Source organism: Somniosus microcephalus, chromosome 7 (assembly GCF_052327205.1).
Source record: "Somniosus microcephalus isolate GS21.2 chromosome 7, FLI_Smic_1.0, whole genome shotgun sequence".
Lineage (NCBI taxonomy): Eukaryota > Metazoa > Chordata > Chondrichthyes > Squaliformes > Somniosidae > Somniosus > Somniosus microcephalus.
The window spans coordinates 277504420-277517631 of NC_140993.1; the positions used below are offsets into that span (position 1 = coordinate 277504420).

The following is a 13212-nucleotide window of genomic DNA, read 5'->3' on the forward strand; positions in this document are numbered from 1 at the left end:
GTGAGGAGGGTAAATCGTTTGCCTGCCAGGTAGTGCCTCCAGCGTCGTACAGCCTCCACAATCGCCTGGGCCTCCTTCTCGACCGACGAGTGTCGGATCTCAGGGCCCTGTAGGGTCCTTGAGAAGAAGGCCACCGGTCTCCCCTCCTGGTTAAGGGTAGCGGCTAGGGCGAAGTCGGATGCATCGCTCTCCACTTGGAAGGGGATGGACTCATCCACCGCGTGCACTGTGGCCTTAGCAATGTCTCCCTTAATGAGGGAGAAGGCAGCGCACGCTTCCTCCGTAAGGGGGAAGGATGTGGACTTCATGAGGGGTCTGGCTTTGTCCGCATAATTGGGCACCCATTGGGTATAGTAGGCGAAGAGCCCCAGGGTTCTCTTCAGCGCCTTTGGACAGTGGGGGAGGGGTAACTCCATGAGGGGGCGCATTCTTTCGGGATCGGGGCCGATGACTCCGTTCTCTACTACGCAGCCGAGGATGGCAAGGCGCGAGGTGTTAAACACACATTTCTCCTTATTGTAGGTGAGGTTCAGCCGTTGGGCCGTACGGAGGAATCTTTCCAAATTAACATCGTGGTCCTGCCGGTCGCGGCCGCAGGTGGTGACGTTATCTAGATAGGGGAATGTGGCGTGCAGCCCGTTCTGGTCAACCATCCGGTCCATCTCCCTTTGGAAGACCGAAACCCCGTTGGTGACGCCGAAGGGAACCCTAAGGAAGTGGTAGAGGCGGCCATTCGCCTCGAAGGCGGTATACTGGCGGTCCTCAGGGCGGATAGGGAGTTGGTGGTAGGCCGACTTAAGGTCGATGGTAGAGAATACTCGGTATTGTGCAATCTGATTGACCATATCAGATATGCGGGGAAGGGGGTATGCATCCAGCTGGGTGTACCGGTTTATGGTCTGGCTGAAGTCGATGACCAGGCGGTTTTTATTGCCGGTCTTAACGACCACGACCTGGGCACGCCAGGGGCTGCTGCTCCCCTCGATGATGCCCTCCTTCAGGAGACGCTGCACCTCAGAGCTAATGAAGGCTCTGTCCCCGGCGCTGTACCGCCTGCTCTTGGTAGCGACGGGTTTGCAGTCGGGGGTGAGGTTAGCGAACAGGGAAGGTGGCGGGACCTTGAGGGTGGATAGGCCGCAGGTGTTACGCGGTGGGCGGTTTAAAGGCTGCTGGTTGTCGACTGTGAGTGGGGGGAGGGGTCCGCCGTATGCTAGAGTGACGCTTTGGAGGTGGGATTGGAAGTCCAGCCCTAGTAGGACGGCAGCGCAGAGCTGGGGGAGGACGAGGAGTTTAAAATTTTTATACTCCGTGCCCTTAACCGACAGGGTCACGACACAGTAGCCGCTGATGTCTGTGGCGTGGGACCTCGATGCCATCGAGATCCGGTTGCGCGTTGGCCGGACAGTGAGGGAGTAGTGGCTCACCGTGTCTGGGTGGATGAAACTCTCCGTGCTTCCGCTGTCGAACAGGCAGGTCGTGGCGCGGCCGTTTACTTTGATGTCCATCATGGACTTGGACAGGTGGTGCGGGCGGGCTTGGTCCAGTGTGACGGAGGCTAGTGTGTGGCTCAGCGAGCTGCCGTAGTCTGCGGGTGAGGCGGTGGTCGAGTCCGGAGGCGAGGTGGCGGTCGAGCGTGGAGGGTAAAATGGCGGCGCCCACGAGGTTGGACAAAATGGCGGAGAAGATGGCTGCCCCCACAACTCACATGAGGCACTGCTGGTGTCGGTTGCCTGGATCAAAGATGGCCGCCCCCATGACTCACACGTGGGGATGCTGGCATCTGTGGCCTTGATGGAAGATGGCCGCCCCCACAACTCGCATGAGGCACTGCTGGCCTCTGCAGGCCTTAGCAAAGTGGCCTTTCTTCAGGCAGCTTGAGCACGTCGCGTTTCTCGCTGGGCAGCGCGCCCTGGGATGTTTCGCCTGGCCGCAGAAGAAGCAGCCGGCGGCCCGATCGCGGGGGTCCGAAGTCGCAGCCGGTACCGGGGGTGGCGGTCCCGATCGGGTCCGGGACGCCGACGCAGAGGTAAGTCCCAGGGGCGGCGCTGCGAGGTGTATCGCGGTCGGGGTCAGTCCCGAGTCCCAGGGTCGCAAATTACTGTACCTGGAGTACGCCTCGAGGTCCCGATGGGCCACTTCTAGGGAGCGAGCGAGGGCTGCAGCTGTGTTCAGGTCAAGGTCCTTTGCTTCAAGAAGTCTTTGCCATGCGTAGTCGGACCGCAGGCCTTTCACGAAGGCATCGCGGACATTATCTTCAGTATTTTCTGCCGCTGATACCGCTTTAAAGTCACAGTCCCTGCCGAGTGCTTGTAGCGCCCGTAAAAATTCATCTACCGACTCTCCTGGCTATTGCGGGCGGGATCTTAGGAGGTGTCTGGCATACATGGAGTTTACCGGGCTCCGGTACTGTTGTTTCAGCAGGTTGATGGCGGCTTCGTATGTTTTAAGGTCCCGGATGAGTGCGAATACTTTAGGGCTCACTTGGGCGGTCAGAACTCTTAGCATGGATTTCTGAGGCACGCCGGATTCTCCCAGGTAGGATTCGAAACAGCTCAGCCAGTGTTCGAAGTCGAGGGCTGAGTTTGCTGCCTGTGGGTTTAGATCCAGGTACGGTGGTCGGAGGGCTCGCAGCCAGGCTGGCTGCTTCGGCTGTTGTAGCTGGGAGTCTGGCTGGTCGCTTGGCTGTTCGTTTGACTGCTCAAGTGTCGACATTTTAAAATTTAGCCAATAAAATTGATATACCTATCAATTCATCCAATGAAAAGCGACAAGTTAAGAAAGTAACTATAGGTTTTTATTGGCTAAATAACAGAGCCCACCCTCGTGGGTGATCGGATCCAACAAGGAGGAATACCAGCCAGTCGACCACCTTTATACCTGGGCAGGTAGGTGGAGCCATGGGCGGAGTCAGCGGTGGTCAGCCCAGGTATAACAGCGTGACAAGAGGCGACCTCGTATAGTGATACAACAGTGTGAACAGTGATAACCATAGAGTAACGATATAACAGTGATAACTATAGTGTAACGATAGTGAACGACAAAAGTGGTTTACCACAGGTTTACTGGTTGTCCCTCTGTTTATGGCAAGCTGTAACATAGTGTGCCGCTAAGGTTACACAGTTTCTCTGTTCCCCTAGTAGGTATGGGAGTTTTTGGTCGTCATTCAAATTTCTGAATTCAGGGCATATTTGTGTGAATTTTTGTTAGAAATTCTCCCTGATGCCCTGATATTTTCCACAAGCTGTGAGGAAGTGCATCTCTGTCTCCACCGCTCCCTGACTGCAGTGAGAGCATATCCTGTCCTCTCTTGGCAGCCGGGTGTGTCTGCCTTTTTCGATCGCCAGGCTATGTTCACTAAGTCTGTACCTTGTCAAGGTTTTTCTCAGTTTGCTATCCAACTAGGCTGTTTAAACAGATTGAAAGGAAATCAAATTCTTACCATAGGAAAAATGCTCAGGCATTCACAGCTTTAGAAAAAAAGTTAAGCAAACAGTGAGAAGGAACTGGAAACTCTCCTTGTTTAGTGAAGATCAGAGGCTACTGATCTACCAAACCCAGGTAAATCATCAAGTGGCACCAGACTGGCAAAGGAGGCTTCTAAACCTAATTTCTACAGCCTTTCCAGGAAATGATTCTCAGACGGGGCAGGGGCGAGATTCGCTATTGGATAAATAATCTGAAACTGCAGAAGGCTGAAATATGAAGTACAAAGAACTGTCAATTAAAGAATTAAGATCTTGGAACATTACTTTAGAAGTAGAAATGGCACAATTATGAAACTCACTGTTGCACTGATCTAATGGGATTAGGGATGCTCGAGCAGAATTTGCCCTTTAACAAAGAGGACAAGCAATAGGTTAGTATAATGAGGCATCAGGTTAGACACAGATTAATTAGGAGACTTGTCAACCAGTACTGAAGATGGTTTAATAGCAGACTTGTATGAGTAGCGTCTGCAATCAGTTGATGAGGCTTTTCTTCTGAAAGGATCTTGACCCAAAATTCAGGGCCAACAATTTTGGGATCACTGCAGAGCAAGGAAATTAAAAAGGCCAGGTAAATACCTGAGGTAGCAGGGTTTGAATGTGATAATCTGGCAGTGAATGCACCAATGTTGCTGGCATCCTACCTGGAAATTTATGAGGAGGGAAGGATTAGAGGGATGATGGCTGCTTTAGTAAACATAAAAAGCAGAAAGTGACCATCAGTCATGTGTCAATTACAGACCAATCTTCCTCTTCAACAGATGGCATTTGACATCTTAACAATAGAAGATATCACATTTAAACAAGATATGGGTTTAATTGCACAACAAGAATTATACACAATTCTGATTGGGTTCATATAATCATTCAAATGTGCTATAATACCAGGAGCTTCTGGTAATTATTTTACAATAACTGAGAATTACACAGAAATACAAATAAGTTACCACATGGAAACGGGCCATTCGGCTCAACTAGTCCATATCAGAGTTTACTTCAAGCAAACAAATAGTCCTACTCACATTTAAAAAGCTGGTATCAGTAACAGTATCCAAGGAGCTGGGTTTTTTAACGAGAATCAGACAACTCGTTCACTAGTGCCTTTTAGGGAAGGAAACCTGCCATTCTCATCTGATCTGGCCTATACGCAATTCCAGTCCCATACCAATGTACTGTAGTTGACTCTTAATTGCCCTCTGAAGTGGCCTAGCAAGCTACTCAGTTATATTAAATGACTAACAGGGCAACTAGGGATGGGCAATAAATGCCAGCCTTGCCAGCGACATCCACAACCAGAGAAAGAAAGGTGTTTTTAAATCACAGTTCCCATATATTGACCCTGCAAGTAAATTACACAGCTTCAACGGTGCAAACAAGTTTTGGTTGCTCCCTGTTCTGAATCTCTTAAGTTTAGATTTGTATCTATAACCCCTCATTCTAGACACCAACTACTGGATTTACAATTTCAAGAGACTGAAGTTAAGAAAATATTTTATACACAGCATAGCATCTGACTGACGAACTAGCAATTGGGCTCTAATCCTGGTCGTATGTGGACTTTTATGGAGACTGTAGCTCATTATTTTAAAAGCATGCTTATATAATACAGATATTCCATGGTGTTACTCAAATAGATGCTTTCTAAAGGTAGGACCACCTAATGCACAATGTATTGACCCACTAGTAAGGTGAAGCGTTGTCCCTTTAGTACCGCAAAGTCAAATTTGCGGTTACAGAAATGTTGGTTGAGGTGGGAGTTTAATTGCCCTTCAAGCTGCATATCAGAACTCTGGCTTTCTTTTGTGCAATTAGCAAGGTCCGTCAGCAATTAGACATTGGCCCGGATTTTGCGGTGAGAATAACGATGAGGCTAACAGAACTCAGTTATTATGGAGTAAATCGGACATCAACTTCCAGAGTACGCACGTGCGCAGGTAAATTGCTCTTCCACAGGCTGCGCTATAACAGTACCGAGCCAATAAACAGCATTGAAATCAATGCAAGGGCATGAAGTTGTGGTACTTACCCACTAAACATGCCAGAAAGTTAGGGCTGGTGCATTCAGGAGTAAGTGAATTTTTAATGGCGTGGTAAGTCATAATTACTGCCAAACAACCTCTCTAGTCCTGCAAATTTAATTTTGCAAGTGTGGAGTCTCATTCCTTCAGAATTTAATTGGTGTTGGAGATTAAAATAATGTTTTTCTCTCTCTTAACCCATCTTTATTTCCTAATCTTTCTGTCGCTTTCTGTACGTGATTTAAATCTATTTTATACTTCCTGGTTTAGAATCTGCGTGTCTGAGGATTTTTCAACCTGACTGGTTGAAGAGCCTCGCTGTTGCTTGTCCTGCTCACACACCACAGATCCCCTGGAGAGGGGGCCGCGCTGGATCAGATGCCGGACAACAGCAAGTCTCTGCTCAAAAGCACACGAAAGCTCTAGGCAGCTGTCAGCATAGTGAACGGCGAGTGCAGTTCCTTCACTGCTGACTGAAAGATCCAGGCCATTCTGTCTCGTGTCAATTAAGGTACTTTCCAATTGCTGGGGGACATTGTAGACTCCAAATTGACTGTCTTTGTTACTTCGTTCTTTTTTCAAAAAAGCGTAAAAATGTTTTTAAAACTTAAAAAAAATTAGTGTGATAAATAAAAAATATGCATCAGGCTTTTAAAAAAAAATTAAGAATGTTGGGATAGTTGGACTATTAATTCAATACTTACAACTTTTCTTTGAACTGATCATTTAAAGTGAACAAGGCTGCTTCTCAATATCTGTGGAGAGAGAAAAACAGAGTCAACGTTTCAGGTCAATAACCTTTCATCAGGTCATTGACCTGAAATTTTAACATTGTTTCTCCCTCCACATATGCTGCCCAACCTGCTGAGTCTCTCAGCAGTTTCTATTTTTATTTCAGATTCCCAACATCTGCAGTATTTTGCTTCTCAATACCCACTGCTATTGTGGTAGGACAGGTTCTGGAACCAGGGGATGCTTATTCTATTGAGTTAAGTGATAGGCTCCCATCCATAGGTCAGTGCACAAGGGCAGCTTCACGGGCATACTTCACTTGCTAATGTAGTCTTTGAGACTAGCCTTTCAGTGATGATGGTGGTGGAGGTGGTAGTGATGGTCTGGCCAGTCTCCGAGATCAGTTAAGGCAGACAAGTTGTGTAATGTGCTTTGATGCCAAAATGCAAGGCACCAACAAGGAATTTCCACTGACATTTGGAACAGTGCTTGAAAGTGGGCATGGCATCATGATGGCAAAAATAATAAACTAATCAATAACTTCTTGACCAACCTTGAAGACAGACAACTTACTGAATATGGCAATGAAAAAATGTCTTTGGGAGACACCATTTATATCTACTGCCAGGGAAAGCTGAGGCTTTGTATGAATGTCAAAAACTTCCCAATTTACATCTTGAGCTAGGCTTACTCCTGGCAATAAATGAAATAAAACATAATCTTGCCTGCCTAGTATTAATAAAGGTTTGGACTAGAGATTTCTTTTGAATGTATGGATATACAAACATAATTTATCCAACAGAGTCTAAATTTTACTACTCATTTATTTATGCTTCAGCATAACATATACAAATAAAGGAAGAAATGGCTCTTTATCAGCAAAGCTTTATAACCAGCTTTTCTTTCAGAAATTGTTAAACACATGATTAGAAAAGTCTAAATTTACTAGTTGATGTCAAAGTTTTCCATTAATTTGGATATAATATAAAATTGATGAGTCTGCAGACAATTGTTTACTGCATCAAAATCAAAGGCCAACTATTGAACACTGAAACAAGAGCTTGTGGACAAAGATGATTAATGGGCACCTTAAATGCCAGCATTTAATTATGTAAAAGACATGCTCATTATGGTTTTAAAATTATGCAGGTATGGAAAAACATTAAAATAAACTATACTGCCATCATTTATCAGCTTCATTAGTATTAAATAAAATGTTCAAACCTGTCAGCTTGAGATCATAAAGGATATTTGCGAAAAAAGCAATGTGTTGTTTCAGGACTAAAAAATGAATACAAAACGAGCTCTTTCTGGTGTGTCTTAAATGCAAATTATTGACACTTCCACACTAACTGACCAAAAAAAGTGGCCATTTTTTATTAAATAGGATCAGCCTTCACTGTTAAAGATCATATGTTGATTCGTATGTAAATAAGAATGTGAAAGCATATCCTTTATTGACAGGAATCGGCTCTCCATTTGCTGTTTACCCTTTACCCCTCCCCTTAAAAGACACACTCCACTGGGGTGTCCAAACCCCTGGCCCAAGAGCCGAGTTTGGTCCACTTTACGATTTCAAACGGTCTGCCCAACAGCTCCTGACTAAACAACCACCTGCCATCAGAAGACAGCTGATCTGTCAGTGAAGAATGAAACTTACAATTAGACAGCGCTGCTGGCTCTCCCAGCAGAAGCACGGTTAACTGATACGCACCTCTCACTCCCAACAGTGCTGCTCTCCTCCTCCAGTTCTGGCCTGCAGTATCGTTAATCCCTCAAGTAGTTCCACTGTGACAGCAAGCAGTACAGCCTGTCTGGTAGTTATTTCTAACCCTCACTGGGAGAACAGCTGTTTCTGCTGGCAGGCTTTTCCAGAGGCGAGTGCTCACCTCACCCATATGCAGCTCTGTGCTGGTAGTGGGAGCAAACCAAAGCAGCCCTTCAATAGGCTCATGCAGCACTGCTGAGCATAAGCATACCTGAACCCTGCCTACACAACAGCCCACCCTCCAAATACAGGTAACTCACATGACCCCAGCACCCCACTTCCTGACCACATGGCAGTGTCGATAGCAGGGGCTCTCAACCTTTGACCCCCTGTAACAATTATATTTTCTGTATAAAAATTAATTAGTTATTAATAGCTCTATTACACCTTACATAAAGAAGAATTTATCAAGTCCTAAATTTACAAAAGTAAAATACTGCGGATGCTGAAAATCTGAAATAAAAACAGAAAATGCTGGAAATACTCAGGTCAAGCAGCATCTGTGGAGAGAGAAACAGAGTTAATGTTTCACGTCCGATGAAAAGTCATTGACCTGAAATGTTCCCTCTGTTTCTCTCTCTATAGATGCTGCCTGACCTGCTGACAATTTCCTGCATTTTTGGTTTTTATCCTAAATTTACATATGCGCCCATTTGCTGCCCAAGGTCTGCTCCACCCCATCAACCATTTGCTCAACAGGAAATGAACCAGGAGCAACTGGCACAGTGCTCACCAGAGGCTCGTTTAGTGCACACTCGATCGGACTGGACTAAAGTTCCAGGTCCATTTCGGAAACAGAACTTCCCTCTTATTTCGATACCAAACCCCAACACTGTGATGAAAGCCAGTGACTTGAATTAACAGCACCAGTAATGGCGGGGGTGGGTGGCACGAGAGAAATGGAGAAATAAACAGGGCCCTGAGCGACTTTACCCATTCGACCTCATCGCCATAAATCCTTTAGTGACAAAGGCAGCACCCCACTTTCCTCCTTCCCAACCCTTTCACAATAGCCGGCTGTATCTCAAAAAGGACATAAGCGTCCAGACTAGGCCTATCTGTCCATCAGAGAAGCACATGGCCATGAATATAAAGCTCAGGGTCTGAGGCACGGGAAAAATCGTGATAACGCCTTCAGCTATTTTATTGACTCAGACTGAAGACATTGAGGGAGAGAGTCACACCAGAGCCTGATTATTACAGACTTGCTGCAGGTCCAGAGTCTGGAAAGTCTCTTTCTTTCCTCCCCCACCAAGAGCATGTGGTGCGCACGCACGCACTCTCTCCATTGATCGTGCGCTTTTCAAACACGCGAGCGGCTTCCAACAGACACAGGGCAGCTCTGCATAAGGGGAAAGCAAAGGGTTGAAAGGAAGGCTCACACCATCTCGGCCCATGCATCACTGGACTAACTCGCAGATTTCCCCACCCCCAACTCAGGTTTTAATACCCCGAAAGAGAAGTTAATAGTTAAAAGCAGCGAGTGGTTTTTAACATGGAAGCAATAGGGCTGGGTCCAAAAAAAAACTTAGAGATAAATACTGCTGTAAAAGTCAGCGACACACACAGGGACTTGTCTTAGCGTTCAAATAGTGTCCAACAGCACGAACCTGAATTGACTGCGCATGCAGTCTTTGTATAGCTGAGACTATTCCACTCCTTTCAATATACATGGGAGATATTGATGCTTACGCCAACATCAGTAATCTCCCCTGTATATTGATGGGACAAACCAACTGGCAGGCCCCCTGAAATCTTCTCATGGACCCTCAGTTGAGAACCTCTGGTCTATAACATCTCTTGCCTCACCAACCAACCCTCCCCTAACTTGCAAGCCACCAATGCTGCTGCCTCAAAACCATCTCGACTCTTGATGCTGCCGTTTCATTTCCCCCCACCACCTTCCCAGCCCATAGATGCAAACAGAAATAGGAGAAGGCTTAGATCAGAGCAAGAACACAGAAGAGAACAGGAAAAGTAGAGAGAAAAAAAATAAGAGAACAGCGGGGGGGGGGGGGGAGGGGGAAGAGGAAAACAAGTGGAGAATGAAGGGAGACAGAAGTGTGAAGGAACAAAAAGTGAATGCGGTGGAGATGTCTTCACCTAACAACTGTAAAAGACTCAAAATAGATAGAGCTGGGCGTGATGTTTAATTTTGATTGTGCCAAACTCAAAAGCAAGTTAATCATACATGGCTCATTCAGTAATTGTGGTACACATTCAGGTCAATATTCCAAAAGGTTGGACATGCCTTCTCCATAGGACATTGCTGGTACAATCAATATTAGCCACAGCAGTTGTATTGCAAAAGTGATGTAGGGGTTGCTGGAGTTATAAACAGTACAACTCCTTCGGCCAAGTCTTTTTTCCTAAAAGGTGTACCAAAAGCAATAACTGATGATTTTGCACTTCGAAGTATTCGGGATAACATTTATAATTAATCCCTTGCACACTATAATCACTGAATAAGTTTAGTCACCTGGGCTTGCTCCTCCTCTATGGTCCAATGATCAATACTCATTTCTGGACAGCTGTTCGTTCCCCTTTTGATATAATAAAACTCATGACCCTGCCAATCTAATTCCTATTTTCAAAAATAAAAAGTTGCTTCTATTTTTAAAATGGATGGCGAGAGCCAGGTGGAAGAAAGGAGGCAACTAAACTTAAAAGCTCAGCTTTAAAAAAAAAAGAAAGACTTCAGAAAGTTAGATTGGGGGGGGGGGGGGGGGGGGGGGGGAGTAAAATTAAACTAAAAAAAAAGAAAAAGGGACAACAGAAAAGGAATTTAATTAAGTGTATCTGTAGTATAGGCTGAATATTACAATAGTGTAATAAAGTAACTCCTGCTTTTTGAGTAGTTATATTACTGCAATAATGTTTATTTCAATCAGCAAGAGCTGGAAACTTCCAATCAGCCAACCCAGCAAGAGAGTTATTTCCCTGGACCTGCGGCAGTCTAAAAGTTAACACTTAAAATGTGAAGAAAATTGATGAAACAAAACACTGCACCTTGTGGTTAAAAAGATACAAGAACAATAATCCAAGAAGAAAGCTAAACATTACTCACCTCAAAGCCTTCAATGAATTGTTTGTTATAGATACACAAGATGTGAGGTCCAGGTTTTTCAGTTTAGTGCAGGATTTACTGAGGCTGACGCAGGTGCTGCCAAAGGAAAAGAAACACTCAAAATATTGTTCACCTTGCAAATCAAACCAATTTAAACACATTTGACTTACCTATCATTAATTTTTGTGCAACCATTGAGGTTTAAATCTTCAATATTCTTACAGTTCTGTGCAAAAGTCCTAAAGGAAAAAAGAAACAAGTTGCAGATTCAAAATATTTAAATACAAAATACAAGTATTCTGAAAAACATAAATCCTCTCTGTTAAAGTAGCTTTTCTGCAGTTCTTTTGACAGCAGAAAATTATTAATTTCAGGTAAATAATGAAGTCTTGCTTCTCAACATATAGGTACATCAATTTATTGAGTAAAATGGACCTACACTCTGGAGTTTGGAAGAATGAGAGGTGATCTCATTGAAACATACAAGATTCTCAGAGGGCTTGACAGGGTAGATGCTGAGAGGCTGTTTCCCCTGGCTGGGGAGAAGAGAACCAGGGGTCACAGTCTCAGGATAAGGGGTCGGCCATTTAGGACTGAGATGAGGAGAAATTTCTTCACTCAGAGGATCATTCTCTACCGCCCACCCAAGTACCATAAATATTTTCTCAACGAGCTATCTTCACTGCTTTCCTTCCTCAGGCTCAGCACCGAGTGAATTTTCATCCTCAGTGATTTCAACCTCCATCTCAATTCATTGTGCTCTTTCTCTTCCGAGTTCACTGCCCTCCTCGCATCCCCTCAGTCTCTCCCTCCATGTAAACGCCCCGACCCATATTCACAGCCACCCCCTTGACTTTGCCACCCAGTGGAGGAGCTGGTACTGAGAGAAGCAGATCCAGGTAAAGTTACTCAGTCAATGCCAATTCAGTTTATTTCTTCCCTCCTGTGGCTTCTTGTACCAAGGATAAGAGATAGAATGGGAGCTTTGCTAAGTGGGGGAAAAGATGCTTCATGTGAGCTTTCAACATTTTCTTCACTGAACAGCTTTAACCAGTGCTACTATATGCCAGTGAGGACAGGGGTCATGGGCAAGCAGGACTTAAGTGCAGGATATAATTTGGGCCAGTTGGGTGTTTATGGTAGGTGGAGGGTAGGCAGCCAGTGAGATGGGGGGGGGGGGGGGGTGGAGGGGAAGAGAAAGAGTTCATGTTTAAAGATTTTGGCACCTGAGGTACTGTGGTAAGGGCAGAGGCAGTCAAGGTTGCGGATGTAGGGTATGAAGCTTTACTTTGGGTCAACAACGGCCCAAAGTTTTACATGGTCTGGTTCAGCTTAAGCGAGTAGCGAGGGTGAGGCAAGATGGAAGAGTTTATAGCGGAGGTCAAAAATTATGTCTTCTATAATCCCAATGTTGAGTTAGAAGAAATTATGGCTCATCCATAATTTGATATTGGATTACCAGTCTAACAACACGGAAGTAGACAGTGGTCAAAGGAGATGGTGGAGAGGTATAGCTGGGCATCGTCACCATTATACATATGGAAGATAACCTCATAGTTGCAGATTGATGTGCCTTCAATAACCACAAAACTAGAAGTTATAGATTTTAACAAGTTGGCTTTTAATCACTAAGATCAGAGCTAACATCTCAACACACCGACTGGCTCACAGGAATGAGTCATACAGATCCTGAGATCTTTAAGTAAGAGAAGTCAGGGGCGGAGCCAAGAGCCAAGACCTGGAACCTTCCAGGTTAGTCAGGAAAGAGGAAGTGAAACTATACACCGTGTGGGGGAGGGTAATATACATGAGTGCAAAACGAATACAGGCAAGACAAACAGATTTCATTACACAGATGATGTCACTGAGGGGAGCAGCACGTAGATGAGGAAGAGGAGGTGGCCAAGATTAGATCTTGGGGCATTCGGTGACTGTGTGGGGTTGAAATAAATGAGCTTGCTGCAGTCAGACAAGCAGAAGTGGAACTCTAAGAGCAGCTTCTGAAGCTGCACAATGGAAGAGCAGTAAAGGAAGAGGATGGCATGGTCAACCATATCAAGCACTGCAAACACATTGAGGAGGACAATAAGTATGTATAATGCATCACAATTGCCAGCAGAGGACATCATTCATGACTTTGGC

At 45.3% G+C, this 13212-nt stretch overlaps 1 protein-coding gene across 7 annotated transcripts in view; it reads right to left on the reverse strand.

Annotated features, from left to right (window-relative positions):
- fbxl2 (F-box and leucine-rich repeat protein 2) overlaps nucleotides 1-13212 on the reverse strand; it is a 321753-nt gene that overhangs the window by 194893 nt on the left and 113648 nt on the right. For all 7 annotated transcript variants that reach the window (XR_015079120.1, XR_015079121.1, XM_085993892.1 and 4 more), the window contains exons 6-7: nucleotides 11241-11309; nucleotides 11071-11166 (exon numbers count right to left, since the gene is read on the reverse strand). Coding sequence is in view for 5 of the 7 variants with exons in the window: in XM_085993892.1 (XP_085850018.1) it covers nucleotides 11071-11166; nucleotides 11241-11309 (165 nt within the window). In the remaining 2 variants the exon portion in view is untranslated. The remainder of the gene's footprint in view (nucleotides 1-11070; nucleotides 11167-11240; nucleotides 11310-13212) is intronic.